The sequence below is a fragment of the Lissotriton helveticus genome, chromosome 3_1 (genome assembly GCF_964261635.1).
Source record: "Lissotriton helveticus chromosome 3_1, aLisHel1.1, whole genome shotgun sequence".
NCBI classification, from domain to species: domain Eukaryota; kingdom Metazoa; phylum Chordata; class Amphibia; order Caudata; family Salamandridae; genus Lissotriton; species Lissotriton helveticus.
This window is the reverse complement of record NC_136061.1, coordinates 1,562,633,886-1,562,651,366: the sequence shown is the minus strand read 5'-3', so window position 1 is coordinate 1,562,651,366 and position 17,481 is coordinate 1,562,633,886. Positions and strand designations below refer to the sequence as shown.

The following is a 17,481-nucleotide window of genomic DNA, read 5'->3' as shown; positions in this document are numbered from 1 at the left end:
GTGGATACCAGGAGGGTGGATTTGGCCAGACGCGTGTCACAGGGAACTGTTTACTGGTTGACCGAGGTATGAGCCCTGGCCAAGCAGCAACCATAATCCTGATCAGGGTAAGAGGCAGGCATCCCGTAATTTAACCTGTGCTCAGGTAGCTTGGCACAGAGCAGTCAGGTTAAGCTTAGAGGCAATGTATAAAGTACTTGTGCAACACTTCAAACTATAAATACACTGAAAGCACCAAACAAAAAGATCCCACACCAGGTTTAGAAAAATAGTGAATGGTTTAATAAATATAACAAGCCAAAAAATATCAAATTCTATCAGGAAAACTGGAGATATTGAATTGAAAAAGTTATTGGGCAAAATAGAGGCATAAAACAAGAAGTGCCAACAAGGGATATCAGGTCACGTCGGGCCTGGGCCTGGACCAAGTCACAAGTTCAGACCGACTGCGATGGAGCACGAGCCGGCTACGAGGACCAGGTTAGGCACCCCTGAACAAAGTATTTCAACTCCTGTTAGCAGAATATTCCGTGGATCTGAGGCAGGAAACGTTGCGCAGTCAAAACAATGCATTTGTTCAGAGAGGCAGCATTGCTGCGGTGCAAGGTCCTGTGCGTGTCGTTGAGAATCCCATGGATTGGTCTTGTGATGCAAAGTCTGGACATTGAGGATGTGGCACTCAGCTGAGGTAATGAGTCGGTTCCGAAGAGCTGCAAGACTGTGATTCGGAGGCTGTGTTGGCATTAAGCTGCCTTTGACGAGGGTTGCGAGGAACTGGATCAGAGATGCGCTACGTCCTTGGTGATGCGATTATTCCATAGATGCGAGGTTGATATGGAAATCCAGGCCAGGCCCAATCCAGGTAGCAGCAACGATGCATCGGTTCTGCTTGTGGATGCACCACTCAGCTGAGAAGATGCATCAGTTCAGCTCAAGGTTGCATAGGTTCGGCTTGAGGATAAACCGCTCAGCAGAGAAGATTAATCGGTTCTGCTGGTAAACACCTTAGGCTCACTTCCAAGGGTCTAGGACTGCGGCGGAACCTCTTGGCAGGGTAGACTCACAGATGGCAAACTCCAGATACAGTTGCAACGTTGTTGAAAGCCTGTTATGTCCCTGAGGCCTCAGATAAGGAAGCCAGCCAACTAGCCCTTGGGGTCACTCTGGGTTCAAGTGATGCACAGCAGGACAGCAGTTCTTCCAGAGGAGCAGTCCAGGATATAAGCAGTCCTTCAGCAGCACAGAAGTCCTTTTACCTGGCAGAGTATCCACCGCTCCAGATGTGTACTGAAGTGATAGTGTCTGAGGTCCAGTGCTTATGCCTTGGAACTGGGGGAGACTTCAAAAACATGCCTTTGAAGGGCACATATGTCCTCCCTTCCTGCATGGGGTCCAGACTCACTACAGGTGGGTATGCTGCCCTTTGTGTGGAGACAGGACACATCCTTTTAAGGTGTAAGTGAGGCTTACACATGCTCCTCCCTCCCGTGCTCCCAGGTTGTCCCATCAAGTCACACCTATGCTCCCATTGTGTGTGACTGTCTGGGAGAAATACACAAAGCCCAACTGTTAACTACACCCAGTCATGTGACCTGAGACAGGCTGCAGGCACCAAATGGCTAAGGCAAGAAAATGCCAGATTTCTAAAAGTGGCATTTTCAGAATTGTAATTTAAAACCAAACTTCACCATCAGTTAGGATTTTAAATTAGGATTCCAGCGACATCAAACAGGAATAAGCAATATCTTCCCATTTGGAAATGGTGCTTATAAGATGTAATAAGGTAATCCCAATGTTATCCTATGTGCGATACAGGCTTTGCAGTAGTGAAAAATGAATTGAAGGACATGACAAACTTAAAAGTGCATATCCTGCTTTTTTAAATACATTGACCCTGCCCAATGGACTGTCCTACCATAGGGGAGACGTATGTTTTAAAAAGGAAGGTTTGGGAATGGCAAAATGTTTATTTTACCAGGTTGACATAGCAGTTTAAGCTGCACACAGAGATGTGGTTAGAGAGCATTTAATTTACAGTCCCTGGGCACACGTAGTGCACTGTGTTAGGGACTTATGAGTAAATAAATATGGCAATTGTGTATACAGCAATTTTACCACGTTTTAGGGATTGACTACATGCACTTTAGCAGTGGTAAAGTGCTCAGAGTCCTATGGCCAACAAAAACGTATTCAGCAAAAACGGGAGGAGGAAGGCAAAAGGTTTGGGGGTGACCCTGCATGGAGGGCCATTTCCAACAATAGGCCACTGTGGGCAACGGCAGGCCGGGAGCACAGTAGTCTTTGATTTGATGTAAGAAATTACTTATGTTAAGTTACTGGATTGGAATCAACTGGATTTAATGAGAAATCTCATTCCCACGAAAACATGAAAAGGACACTGTCAATTTCACTGTTTATTTAATTAAGGCCTCTGTAGTTATACATAGGTCAGGCAAGAGGGCTATTTGTTGTTCTTTAATTTATTTGTATTTTTGGGATTAAAAATAATAGTAATGCATTTTAAATAAAACATAAGAACATTGTTACAACTCCCAGATACCTTCTGGGCTTTTACATATACCGACTGAAAACTATGGGAGCAGGGTTTGCTCTTGTTTTTCCTATCCAACTCTATTGACCAATACTCCTTAAGAAAGAGGAAAAACATTAAAAGCAACCACCTTAAGCCCCAATATGTTGATTGAGGGTCTAAATCCATCTCATATGGTTAATGATGCCACAGTCGTGGATAAGTCCAAAACAATGACGAGAATTGTTCTACCTTTATCCAGCATATAAAATAATATCCAGAATTTTGATGGTGGAATTTCAATGCTGCACAGTCGGTTGAGGCCTCATTGATAGGTTGTAATGAGCTTTTCTACATCACTTTATTTAACATGCTTGACATACATTTGTCAGTCACTTCCCTCTATAAAGGGAGGTTGATGACAGAATGAAAGTTGCTGAGGGGTTTCTGAGTCATCAAGCATTTCTTGAGAAGGGCTTTTACTTATCCCAATTTGACCATATTGAGTAGTATTCCCTGTGCCAAGGAGGAAATGTATAGCGTGTTGTATAGTAAATATAATGTTGCTTTGATAGTCCTGACAGGCATGGGATCTCTGAAGTACTTTATTGATCTGAGATATGCAGATCTTTTTAGTTCATGATCAAGAAACCTCAAACTATTACTTGTTGGTTATGGGTGTTAGGTCATTAACATAGGGAGGACAGTAGTGGTGTGTCTTTGCCACTACTGTGGTCAAATATGCCCTTTGGAAACACGAAAACTGTGTACATTTATTGGTGAATATATGAAGAATAAACATATTAAGGTACATAATGCAAACTGTCTCCTTCTTTTCGCCTGATGTCATCTGCAGTTCCAGGCAAACCATCCATCTTCTTACCTTCACTCACACTACACCCAATCAAATGTCCAGCTGCTTACAATCAAAGTCCATAGTGGTTTCCAGAAGGGCATATAACGCTTTTATCATTTGTTCTTTAACAGAACACTGGATTCCTTGAATATCTTCCTCCTCTCTTTTCTCTAGACAATCCAAGTCTCTGTTCACCATCTTCATAACCTTCTGCCAATTTTCTCCTAAAACCTACGTAATGGCTTTTGCGTACAGGGCCGGACTGGCCGTAGCGGGCACTGGGCAATCCCCCGGTGGGCCGCACGGGTGGGGGCCCGGTTTTGGGCCCCTGGAGGCCGTTTTTGTTACTGGGCCGTTTTTGCAGCATAGCTGCAAAATCGGCCCTGTAACAAAATCCGCCGAAAACCGGCCCTGGAAAAGAGCTCGGCTGCACCCACAACCCTCCGGGAGGAGGGGGGCGGCTGGCCGAGCACTTTGCCAGGGCTGGTTTTGGTTCCCAGTCCAGTCCTGTTTGCGTAGATGTAAATACTTCATTCCCATGTTCTAGCAATAACGCTGCCTGCAGTTACGAAGTACTAGTGGTTTTGACCATCATATGTGTCGCCCATTTGTATTGGAAAGGCAATACGTTTGTTTTGAGTCTTGTGTTTTGTATTGTACTTTTATGATTTTAATTAATCGAATAAAGTGGTTTGACTGACTGACTGAGTGACTGACTGACCCTCACATGTTCTTATATTCTTTATGCTACAGGTAGTTATCCATAGAAGCAGCAGGTGTTCCTGTGGATGTAATAAATAAATAAGAAATTTTCGCATTGTGGTCCATGTTTTTCATTCAACATTTTTCATGATGAGTATGACAATAGTGGGATGTGGTGGATCATTTCCAGTAACCTCCTCCATGAACTGTACACTGTAATGCTTTCCTGTGAAGGATAAGTTCGTTTTGGAAGCATTTGGCACTGCTGATTTTTACCTGCACGTGTGTGACTGATGCTCTGTCCTTGGAGACCTGTTTATGGAGTTCTCTGTCTGGTGTAAAAATATATATTTATCAAAAAAAGTGAATTCAGACCCTAATAAAATAAGTTTATAGGAAGGCAGCAAACATATATGTGAATTGACTTTAACTGTGTTTGCAGGATCAGTGCCTTCTGTGATATCATTGCAGTCCAAGTACACATTTAAAGGCTTAGAATGCAGACTTTCCTGGTTACTTTATTTTAGATGTCAGAGCTACACAATATCTGCTCCACCATACCTGCACACAGAGTGTATCTCTTTCTCTCTGTCTTGAGAGATCATCCCCTTGCTCCCAATTCCATAATTCCCCACCCTCAATTAATTTGGTGGGGATGTGTATCATTCCTAATAAGCCATAATGCCCATTCTGGCTCATTTTACAGTACTTAGGTCTCTAACATTGCTCCACGAGACCCTGACTGTGCCAGATTTTCAAGTTACCAATGACTACATACATATTTCTAGTTGGATGTTTTGTGTACATATTGATCATTTGTGCAAATCATGAAAAATGGCACGGATGCAGTGCTTGTGAAAAAACAGGTCAACCATAGAATATTGAAATGTCTCATTATTTCCTTCTACTGCTACTGTCAAATAATCCTCATTGCAGAAAAATAATTGTTTGCTTGATATATGGGATAAAGTGCCTCCCAGGTGTACATTGTACAGGTATTGTAATTTAGCAAGCGGTTCTGTGACCATATACAGAAGAATGAGGCAGAAGGCCAAGTTACTTTATAAGGTCATGGAACTCCGAGGTGACTCACAGTATCCAGGAGGCAATGTGATGTCATATGTCAACTTTAATAACTTTATACACAGTGAAGTACCTTTGTTATTTCTTTATTGTAGGTGATTGCAAATGTTGCATTTCGACTGTAATAAGGAATTAGAGACAGGCTTTTATAAAGGGTTATCATCCTCTCATTTAATATAGATGTATTATATATTATCAATACTAGTTGTTCATCAATGCTCTATAATGGCATTCATTTTCGATCACTGAAGGGTTCATGGCAATGCAACCAATATAGGCCGACCATTCAAAACATAGTGCCAATAAGTTGCCCCTTACCGCAAAATTAGTGAGGAGTGGCTGTGACGCATAGGTCAGCACAGACGAGGATCCAACCACAGTGTAGGTCGGGCACATCGGCTGGACATACATGTCACCTGTATAAGGGCAGCTGACCACTTCATGAGAAGCGTAATCGGTGCATGTTGCCCATTGCGCCAAAGGCTGTAGACTTCCAGAAGATGGTTGAGAAATCCATCCCGTGTATAGACCTCCTTCATCGGTCATCGGAAGTGAAGACGTTGGTACAGATAAATCAATGCAATGTGCGTCTAATAAGAGCAGATCAATAGGAAAGGGTTAACAATTGCGAGAAATAATTTAAATATAATTTAAAACAAGGTAGAAAATATTAAAAAGGGGTGGCTGTTACCAATGGTTGAATATCCTGGAATTGACTGATGGGGTAACATAACCTAAAGGAAAAAAGAAAGAGACAGTGATGAATAAAGCTTACGATGAAGCAGAATGTTTTTTAAACATTGTACACAACACATTTACCGATATAGACACAAAAACCTGAACGTGCACATTCCACGTGTTGAACGAAGTAACTCAGCATTTGAGAGAAGTGGAGTAACAGCACCCTAAAAGCATGCTTGGAAGTATTGTAAAAGTGAAAATTCATTGCTAATGGGTTATAATGCTAATGAATAGGTTTTCTTAACAACATTACATATCAAAATATTATATTAATATTCGTTTACTGATGAAACTAATGATTCTAATGATGTGACCTAACATGTCTATTGCTTTACATTGAATGCTTTATGAATAGATGATGGTGCAATTATGAAATAAAATTAGTTAGGAAATTGTGGTACTAGAAACCCTAATGATTATAGAAAACAAGAAATGATTTTGGTAAAATATTTTTTTAAGAATGATTTACTTGTATGGATGTTGAAATTAGTTGCAGTAGGTCATAGTTAACGTCAATCTATTTTGTATAATAATACGTTGGTTAAACATTACTATTTTTCTCTTATTATAAAATGTTTGAGTTTAAATCATTTAAAGCATACATATGCATTTAAGGCCTTTTAAACATGTTCTTTCCTAAGCTGCATTTTTTCCTTGGCCAAATAGAATGCTCCTTTGGCATTCTTGCAAATATTTTTTTATTTATTCTGCACATGTATCATCTTACTTTAAAGGACATTCTTTCAAAGTTCACTGTTAAATGGTTGGTGGGTCAACTCAAACCCGATGCCATAGATTGTTACATTGTATACTTCTTACTATTGCTAAACCTATGAGGCCTGGAAAGCCAGTTCTTTCTCATGATAAGTATAGGAAAGCATGCCAGAGTAACTAAATGTATTTGGTGACCACATTTGTAAACTAATCATGATGGAATGACTAGTGAAGTAATACTAAATCACTGACGTGTCATAAAGACTATAAAAGAAGAAGAAACCCCAAAGGAGAGGCACTACAACACCTTTTTTCCTTTTCTATGTACAGATGCTGTTTTTCTTTTTTTTTTTTGCTAGAACAGAACACTGTTCTATGATTTTATGACCAATTTTTGATATACTATTTTGGACTGCCCTCTTACTAATACTGCTGCTTTGAGCAGTTGAGCTGGATTATTTGCCAAACTACTTGAATTTGCCTTAGTCCCCCTTTTTGCCCATGCTTATGGATTCACCAATGTTGGACTTTAAACTTGATCCTTAATGTCCATAATTTTAGTTACAATTAACTTCTTAAGGAGGTTTAGTTTCCCATTGCGATACTTTACTTTTATAGCATGGTCCTAAGAGTAGTGTATTGAAACCTTATTTCAAACTTGTGAGTTAGTCACCAATTAATGGTCCTCATTGGGTAGCTAATGTTGTGGACACCCTAGTTCCACCCTTCCAATCGAAAGAACCATCAGAGGACCATTTGCCTCTGTAGTATGGGTGATGCTGTGATCCGTCTAACTGTAGAGGGCCCAGAATGGTTAGAGAACTAACAGCCTGATTCATCATTCTCCCGTTTTGCGAGCCCCTAATAGCGATTCATAAGGAATCGCTATTAAGGACTTGCAAAACGGGATTCATGTAGGAATTGCAAAAAATATTGCGATTCCTACATGTTCCTTATTTGCAATTAGCAAATTGCTAATCGCAAATAAGGAATAACTCCCCATGCATTCCTATGGGTCTACAGGCCCATAGGAATGCATGGGGAGTTATTCCTTATTTGCGATTAGCAATTAGCTAATCGCAAATAAGGATGCGATTTCAAGGGTGCAGGGGTGTCCAAAGGACACCCTGTAGCACCCCTGAAATGTAATCTACATTGGTGTTGCGCACACACATGTCCAAAGGACATGTGTGTGTGTAACATGCAACTTAGAAAAATACATTTAAATGCATTTTTCTAAGTTTTTGCTATTTACCACGAGGTCTGACCTCTTGGTAAATAGCGGCCCAAAATTGCAATTTCGCAATTTGAAAATGATTTATGAATTGCATTTAAGGAATCTCAAATAGAGATTCCTTAAATGCAATTCTTCGCAAATGTGCGAATTCTTTAATAGCGAGTTTTGCATTTGGGATGATGAATCCCAAATGCAAAAATTGCACTCGCAAAAGGCAAGATTCTGAGAATCTTGCCCTTTGCAAGTGCAATTTAGCTTGATGAATCAGGCTGTAAATGAGGAAGTAGCGGAAATAAGAGATAAAACCTAAATTGCTAGGTAAATCAGTGCTTCCACTGGATCACTTATCCGGTGTAAACAGAATTGATATATGTGACTTTTGGTAAGTGAATGTTATGGTAACTCTGTGGATCATGATTCACAGAATACGGTAGGAGCTATATATGTTTAAAGAAGTTTGACCTTCTGAGATCTACTCAATTAGACAAATCTCCAGATTCGTGCTCTCAAATCTGTACGGTAAACAATTTTTTCCAAATGTTTTCTTTAGTTGTTATCCATTCTCCTTGATTTGCCCCTTAGACACCTGTAATCAGAACAAATTCCAAATGATTTATGCCTTTATATTTTTTGTAAAGTAATCAAGCAGCAATTTTGGTACTATTTTCCTCCAAGACTTCTGGATTATGTGGCAGAAAGATTCCTATCACACGACAATGTGATACATTAATTCTAAAATGTACTTTATTTCTTAGGAAATAGGAAATCATTTTGCATTTGGGAGTACCTTTCTCCTGCATCCCTCTAACACTCATTTGAGATCAGGGCCCAGATGTATTATTATCATTGTCGAAAGGCAGAGCAGCAACCAAAGGGAAAGAGAAAATATTCCCCAGATCTATTAGGATATGACTAATTTTTCCTCTCCTCCGGTGCTGATGCACTTTTGGCTGCCATGCGCCAATGCAAACTCCTTTGCTCAATAGTGCATAGGTGTGTGCATTCTCTAAAGCATATGTTTTGTGGAAGGGAACCCTTCCAGTACAAAAACTATCCTTTGAGAGTTGTCCTACTTTTTATGTGCGCTACACAAAGTAGCACACGTGCAATGTTGGAAAAAAAAAGAGAAACACAAATAATTCTCCTCATTATGCCGGCCTCTAGAAGGAGTAAGATTTTGGCACAAATCCTCATCTACAAATCTTAGTAGATAGGAATTTGCATCAATACCCATGGGTAGTTATGAGAGATTACCTATATACCACCCATGGAATGAAACTGGAAAAAGAGTGGTATAAAGTAGCACTTAGCACAACAATGCATTACTTTGGAGAACTTTCCAACACAAATCCTGGTTTTTGTTGGATAGTAAATTACCCCTCAACACTTTGCACACTTTTGTGATGCAAACCCAATGCAAAGCATTAGGAAATGTAAATCAAGGTTAATTACATTAGTGTATAAATAGGGCAGATATTTTGGCTAGTAAATTTGGGATATTTTGTAACTGTTGAGGTTAGTGTTATTTACAACTCAAAGCAGTAAGCAATTGTAGTTATTTTTCCTTCCTATAATTTAGGTCTACTTACTAATACCTAAGACGATAAATTACTAATGCAATACATTTCTAAAATATACCTTAAATATTTGTGCTCTCTCATGTTGCTTTGTATCGATGATCATAACCTTTACATTCTCAATGAACTATACCGGACTACGTCTTGGAGCTCTCACAAAACACATGTCAACAGAAGAGGGCCTGCTCAGAGTTAATTCATGGAATATTAACATGTGTCCTGTGCTTAATGTCAATGCTTTTCAGTCTGCCCTTAAGGATGGAAACTGTAGCTTCTACCATTTCCCAGTGAAATATTATAACCATGTGCTGGAGCCATTTTTGTTTTGCACATCCAAGCTATCGACACAAATGCTTAGGAATCATAGCTTTTTCACAGAGAAAAACACAGCCTGTAATAATGACAAAGGCATTTACTGTAAACAATATGGGACATATTATTTTTTCACACAAGGCAACACAGCAAGACACATTCTGCACTGCACAGTGTGAAAGGGAAAAGGTAGGAATGTGCCATATCTATCAAGTTATGGTGCACTGCATTCCTGCTCCCTCCCTGTGCTGATGTACATTTGGCCGCCTAGTGCCAATCCAGGCACTCTTGCACCACTGTGTTAGGGTATCTGAGTTGCAGGAAGGATTGTTTTTGTGTAGGAAGGAACACCTCCCTGCATAAAAACAATCCTTTGAGGCTGCTTCCTCTTTCTAGATGTACTACAGCATGAAGCACATCTAAAAAGATGAAAGCATGAGGAGAAATAAAGATATTTCTCCTTGTTACGCCTCCCCTGAGAAGGCGCAGAATTTTGACGCATTCCCAGATCTATCACTCATGGTAAATCTGGGAATGCACCAAAATGCATGGGTGGATGTTGGGCAACGGCGATGCTCCACCCATGGAATGCCCGCCTGGGGTAGAGTAACGCAAGGTAGCAACTTGCGCTGCATTGTGTTACTCTAGATTTACCAAGCACCAAAAAGCTATACAAGGTGGCTTTGCGTGTCTTGGGAAATCTCAACTAGGTTTTGCGTCACCACTGTGTGGTGCAAGTGCAATGCAAAACTTTGATAAATATGCCCCTAAATTGGCAGATCTCCTCACAGTCACTTTCCATAAATTCTTAAATATTGCATACACAGAGAATGCACAAATAGAGAATGTGTGGTTAACATTATGCTGATTTAGACAATGATGAACGTCTATACGTTCTGCAAGTATGTAATTAGGAGGAAAATATTAATAATAGCATTGAATATTTCATATAAAAAAACGTCTAAGTATGGATGGACATTCAACTGAGAGCTTTGTGGGAGATTTGTGAATTTGTGAATTTGGCCCTGAAATATGTGTGCTTTTCAAATGTGTGTGGACTAATCAAACTACCTGAAAGACCTCTTGCAGAGTATGACAAGCTAGAAAAAATTGATATATGTCTCAAGTTACTAGAAGTGTTGTGTGATTTGAGGCAAAATCCATAATTGTGCTTTAAGCATACAAATACAAAACCAAAAAAAGCAGTCGCCATTGTCCTCATCAGTGTCCTAAAACACAATAGTGCTCACCCACTATTTAAAGCCGACCGTGTAACAAGCCAAGTAAAAGGTCCAGTCGTTATGGGCGGTAGCAAATGGAGACAAGGCGATACCAAGGCGGGACTAACCAGCCTATTTACGTATCAGAAGGCACTATTTAAGAAGGAAAATGACACAGAGCCAATGACAAATGTGAGCAGAGAGTGGGCGGGTCTGCTAGTGCATACCCTAATACAGTATATCTCGTTGAGCGCGCAGTGCATGCGCGCTGGCGCTATGCTCGACCTAAGACCTGCAAATCTCTTTTTATAGCTACAACCTAAACTTTCCACATGCTCATGAACTGCGGATGACCACACACATGGTATCACAGATGAAATCATTGTCCACATTTCAATGACCAATCCCCTCAGCCCCCAACTAGACCCCTTCCTCCTTTGGGTCTGCATTGGCACACCTCTGCATTCACTCACTCACCTACTCAGTCGTCAACTCACTAGCCTACACACCTGCTCACTGAATACTAGAGGTAACCTAGCCAGAGCTGAGCCAAGGATCTGGCAGGGCTCTAAGAGCCTGTGCACGATCCGGGCTCTGAAAATATTTGGCATCAAAATTATGCAACAAACATCATGTAAAAATATGACAGTCTCATTAAAGTAAAAAATATAATTTCTTTAACATGCAGAAGCATTTCACTTTAATGCATCGGATTATTTTTGTACAGTGCACACCCTGAACTTACGTATTTGGAAGGCACGCTCATACGTGATAATAAAGAGAAAGGAGGCTCTAAAAAAATTGTTTTGCCTGGGATCACCCAATTTGGTCAAGCTTGGAAGCCAGGATTGGTGCCAGGTTTTCTGATTTGATACTACTTGCTGTCTATCTCATCCTCCCCTTTTTATTATCAAAGGTTTATGCTTTGTTTTGAATTCTTGTTGCATGATGGTGTTATATACCATATTGGTACCATGATTTGGGCTCAGGTAACATCGTAACCTTTCACATATACTCTCCCCTATACTGTCCCCTACATTACACACATAATGGTTCTTGGGGACTGACCTTTTACCTAGATACAATACTGCACACAGAACACAGGATTTTCCCTGGTAAAAGCCTCATACATTATGCATGATGATTCTTGGAAACTCAGCAGGACTACCATCTCCTGACTAATAACTATGTATAAAGTTCTTACCCAACATCATCCTAAGACTGACAATTGGCACAGCAAGGTAGAACCCCTGAAGAGATCTTTGGGTATATAAACATCACATCTTGCAGAGACAGAGAGAGGGAGCAGGGTTGTCCTGTTCGACAGTTGCCAAAAACGATTCTCTCCCTGGTAAAAGGAGTTTCTAATGGCACTGTGAGCCAGCTGGTACATAGGCCAACATACCCGGTGGGGGTGTCTAGACTCAGTCTAACACCAATCCTACAGTGTATGTTGTCTAAACGCGCAAATCCTATTCAGGTTTTTAAAGAACTTCACGATATGGCGACGCCAATGTTGGTTGGGTACTTCTTTAATAGTCAAATCTGAGTAGTTCAGTTGTGCTATTCTCAGAGACCCCTACACACATTTCCCTAGAGATGTCTGGTACAAAATTCTTCCCAGATGAGTAGGCAAAATCCTATTTATTGGCTGTTGGTTTATCAAGCTTGAAGGACACATTATTCCTATTTCTGCATAAAACCTTATCTTGGTTCCCTTGGAGAACTCGTCTTACTAAAAACAATGACTGTGCAAGTGGATAATGCTGTACATGAGCTAAATCTCTGAGCTGAAGAAGAAGATGCAGATCCAATACAATTTACAGAAAATGTTGGAAATGCCATCACCCCAAAAACTAGCTTCATATGGTTTAACAGCTCGGGGTGGGCCAGTATCCTTCGTGATTGAGGCACACAAATCATTTAAAACAGAGGTATTCTATTCATGGGTTAGATTCCCACAGGCAAATGCATGAACAAAAACATTTCATTGCTACACAGAAGATGAGTTACCAAGAGAATATTGTCCATATGAGGACATTGACGTTCCGCTCACTTACCAGGAGCATTTATACTGGTTTAATGGCACCCTCCCCATACAAGAAATAAAGTAAGACTCAGTCTGCTCGGAGGAGACGGAGCAACATGGTAGTACTAGCGGCCTACACACCACATCCTTACATTGAAAAAGTGCCAGCAGGAGACTTACGTACACTTCATAAAGACCTACTAAGACTTAACAGAAACATGACACAGTTTGTGATAAGAACACTCACACTTCAGTCAGCGAGGGTTACACCAACAGGTCCAATTCAAACATCAACAACTAAAAGCACACCACAAACGTTACACGAAGTCATGGCAAGATGCTCACAAACATGAACAAATGCCATTCTGGGAGACAAAAAATAACACAGCCAGAGGTGGTATTTCCAAATACCAGCCCACGAGAAAAACACAGAATGTTAACAATCTGCTTGCCCATGGGGATAACACCCCAGTTAAGGGAATTGTACCTCTTGGGGTACCTTTTCCGCTGCCATGTATACCAGGACTCATGGTATCCCGTCATTAGCAGAAATACCAGATGTATTATGACAAAAACAGAACGAGTATAGAGCAGAACCTGCTCTGAACTTAGGGATGAAATTACTAGGTAATTTTGTCCGGGTATCAGCTATAATATTAGCAAACATTAAAGGGGAGGCAGCATCAGAGGCAATACGCTAATGCCTGAGGGAGTTCATTCTTCTACAACAGGCACATGAATTACCTAAAATAATTGAAACTGCTTATGCAGAATTAGGTAGAGACAGTTTGGGAGCTAGAGCAATAAAACCTCAACAGATGGACATTCCTAAAAAGGATTCTTTTAAGCAAGCGCCTGCTTCTTCAAAGAAGAAATGGGATAATAACAAACAACAAAAGAATAAAGAGAATAGATCTCAATCCAGAAGTAGGTCTCCTCAACAGGAGCCCCCTGAAAGGAGGTATAACCTCAGGAATAGGGACACCATTAGAAAACCTGACAGGTCTCAGGACACTGATACACGTTACTCTCGTTCCTTTCAGCGTTCATCAAAAAGCTCAGAGAGGGAAGGGCGGTCAGAACACAGACAAGAAGAGCGTACAAAGTCCAGAGACACGAAAGGCGCTCCAGAATACACTTCAAAGAAAAAAGAAAATCCAAAATCAAAACCTCAATTCAAAAAGATGAAAGTAGCAGGTCTTAAGATCAGACTTGCATAGAATTCTAAGGACTCAACTACTGAACGGGGAATGGGCTCTGATGATGCTAGACAGTGCAGCTGAAGTAATAATAGCTCACCAGAACCTGATGGAATTTCTGGTGACAGCGGAGCTGAGTGAACATATCACAGTGGAAATGCCTGATACTAGGGTAAGTGTCCCACATAGGTTACATGAAAGAGCACTCCAATTGGAGGGGGATAAGCCCAGAAAAATTAAAGGTCTCTTTTTAGAGAACCTGACTTTTGGCTATGACATTCTTTTAGCTGAAAATGATTGGCTGCCTGCTATAATTATGGATTGCCCAAAGGGATTAAGGGTCATTTTCCCCGCCTTTTCAGACCTCATTCCTAACCACTTAGAACACATGTACACGCAGGAGTGGGCAGTAGCCCTTGCTGGTGCACTATATTGCAACCATGTTGGGTGGGATCAAGATTCAACCCACCACGTAACACCATTAAAATCCACTCCAACTCCACAGAGACAGTATTCAATTAAGCAAGAAGCTACAAAACAAGTCACTGAGATCTTAGATCAACTTGAATGCCAGGGTTGATTAAAGCTTGCACCTCTTCAATGAATAATTCTTTGTTTCCCATAATGAAACCCGACAACTCATATCATCTAGTTTTAGACTATAGACATCTAAACTCATGTACTAAAACTTTTGCAGTACATAACGCACAGAGTGCCGCATTAATGAATAACATTGTGCGGAAAAAATACAGAACAACACTACATATCTCTAATGGATTTTTCTGGCAAAATATAGAGCCTGAGAGCAGATATTTGACAGCATTCCCAGCGCTGGGTTCCCAGCGTCAATTTTGCAGACTCCCCAAGGGGTATAAAAACAGCCCGGGTCTATTCTCAGCTAGAGTAACTGAGTTACTTCAGAATCTCGATGAGGAGGCATTGTCCTATGTAGATTATATTTATCTGAGAGATGATGACCTTGAGGAACACTTGACCAGGGTGAGCACCATAATTTTGGGCTTCGCCTCTGAGGGCTACAAACTCAACTTTTAAAAATAGCTCACCTCAATGTCCTATTTTTGGGATATGAGCTCTCAAGTCAAGGAAAAAGCTTGACAGCTAACTTTTTTAGAAAAGTGTGCGCTTCTCCAACCTCCAAGATCATTGAAAAACATACAATCCATACTGGGCTTCCTGAATTTGGTAAAACATACATATTGGATTAAGCAAAAAGAGTTAAACCTTTCTATGAACTCATAAGACCTGATTTTTCAGATAGGCAATGGACACAGGAACACACAGATATCCTTTGTTCCCTACAAGCTGACATGATTGCATCTAAACACTCACAGACACGCGTAAATGTCCACAACCTAGTGATCTGTATAGTTGCTACACTTAACTATTATACAATGACGGTGAAACAGTACCCATAGCATACAAATCACACTTATATATGAACGCTGAGAAGCGTTTTGCATCCACAGAAAAAATTCTGACAGCAGGACAGACTGCTGTAGTGAGAGAAAGAGCACTGGCTCAGGGAAAACAAATAATTGTTGTGACTCCGATACCGGCCTTAGAGGCTGCTACAAAGGCTAGCGTTCCAAATGCAAAAGCTCTACATCCAAGATGGATACAATGGGCGAATTCTCTCACTGCATCAGACGTAGAATACAGATACGACTCAAGTCTAAAAACACACACATTTTTGCAATATGAACAGGAATATCCTCAGCTAAATGAAATAATGCCTCTTGATCAGTATGAATACATAATTTACACTGATGGATCTGCTCAGCCGGCCATGGGAAGTAAACAACAATACAATGCCGCTTGTGCGATTGTGAAAGGTTGTATGCGGGAAGGTAAATTCTATTGCAGCGATACGAAGACAAAGTCTCTAGGAGACTGCACAGCTCAGCTGGCAGAACTAACAGCTCTACTACAGGCACTAATAAATATGGATCGGGAATTCCCCGCACTTATAGTGTTCAATTCTTTTTTCTGTGTCCAGTCATACAATGAATATCTTCACCATTTGGGACAAAATGGGTTTAAAGACTTAAAAGGTGGCTCAATTAAGCTTAAAATACTACTGGAACAGATAGCTGAGTTGAAATACGAACTACCAAGGGATCACGTGATACATATGCTGAGTCATCAATGCAATGGCGTTCATGTTGAAGGGACTTCATTCGCTGACGAAGCCGCAAGGGGGGGCAGTACGAACTGCGTCCGTAGCTGCAATCACTCGTTCAAAAATTAGAAGAGACGGACAGATAATGGTAGCTGTCATTGCTTTACGCAAAGACAATAAGCCATTGCCAAAAGGTTTTCTACTCATGTATTCCTACCAGTTAGATGCAAACAACTTTCCATTTGCTCAGATTCCCGGGAGTGGGGGATAGAGTAACACCAAACATGGATCACAGATTGAGCTTAACATTAGCTGCACGCAAGGGTTTGGGTTCTGCACACATAGGAATTATTATGAGTATTTCTTTACTGAAATAACTTTATTGGTGACCAGGGTTAACAAAGCAGACCAAAGATTATGTCATAAAATGCGACATCTGTCAATAGATTAAGGGCTGCACCATAACACGCTCAGCGCAGACACCATTACTCGTATCAGACAGACCACTCGTGTTTGTCTATTTGGACCACTGAGGCCCCTTACAATCTGATAGGGCTTACAAGGACATAATGGCTGCAGTGGATTCCTGCTCGGGATTCCTATGGGTATGGTCTCAGCGCTCGCCTGAGGCTCTGACTGTTATCAATGATTTGCGAGACTTTATAGGGAAATACGCAGTTGTCACATTACATTCTGACTGTGGTCCCACATTTAGCTCTAGGGCTTACAAGGAAGTCATGGGAAGTTTGGGTGTTGCACTACAGTACTCCTCTACGTACCATCCTGAGGGAAATTCAGGAGAGGAAAAACCAGGACATAAAGCAATCATTAACAGCTAGAGTATTAGGTGCGGGTGGCAGTTGGGTCAATCATTTATATGGGGTACAGCGGGCCTTGAATAACATGCCACAAAGCTCTCTAGGGGGTGTCACTCCTCATGAGGTCCTTTTTGGGATGAGAATGTGGGTACCTGATCTCGATTGTGAAGGCACAGTGGTGGATGCAAAACATATACACAATAAATGTTTGGCTGTTATACAGGATCTGAATCCAGGGCACTACAGAGTAATGGGCACTACAGAGTAATGTGCAGGTAAAGTGGACCGCTACTGGGGAAGAAAAAGTCAGTCACGGTAAGACC

At 40.9% G+C, this 17,481-nt stretch overlaps 1 protein-coding gene across 2 annotated transcripts in view; it reads right to left on the bottom strand.

Moving 5' to 3' along the window:
• The window catches only part of POU2AF1 (POU class 2 homeobox associating factor 1), a 305,111-nt gene that overhangs the window by 9,092 nt on the left and 278,538 nt on the right, over positions 1–17,481 (bottom strand). For both annotated transcript variants that reach the window (XM_078683958.1, XM_078683957.1), the window contains exons 3-4: positions 5,863–5,905; positions 5,490–5,761 (exon numbers count right to left, since the gene is read on the bottom strand). In XM_078683958.1, coding sequence (XP_078540084.1) covers positions 5,490–5,761; positions 5,863–5,905 — 315 coding nt within the window. The remainder of the gene's footprint in view (positions 1–5,489; positions 5,762–5,862; positions 5,906–17,481) is intronic.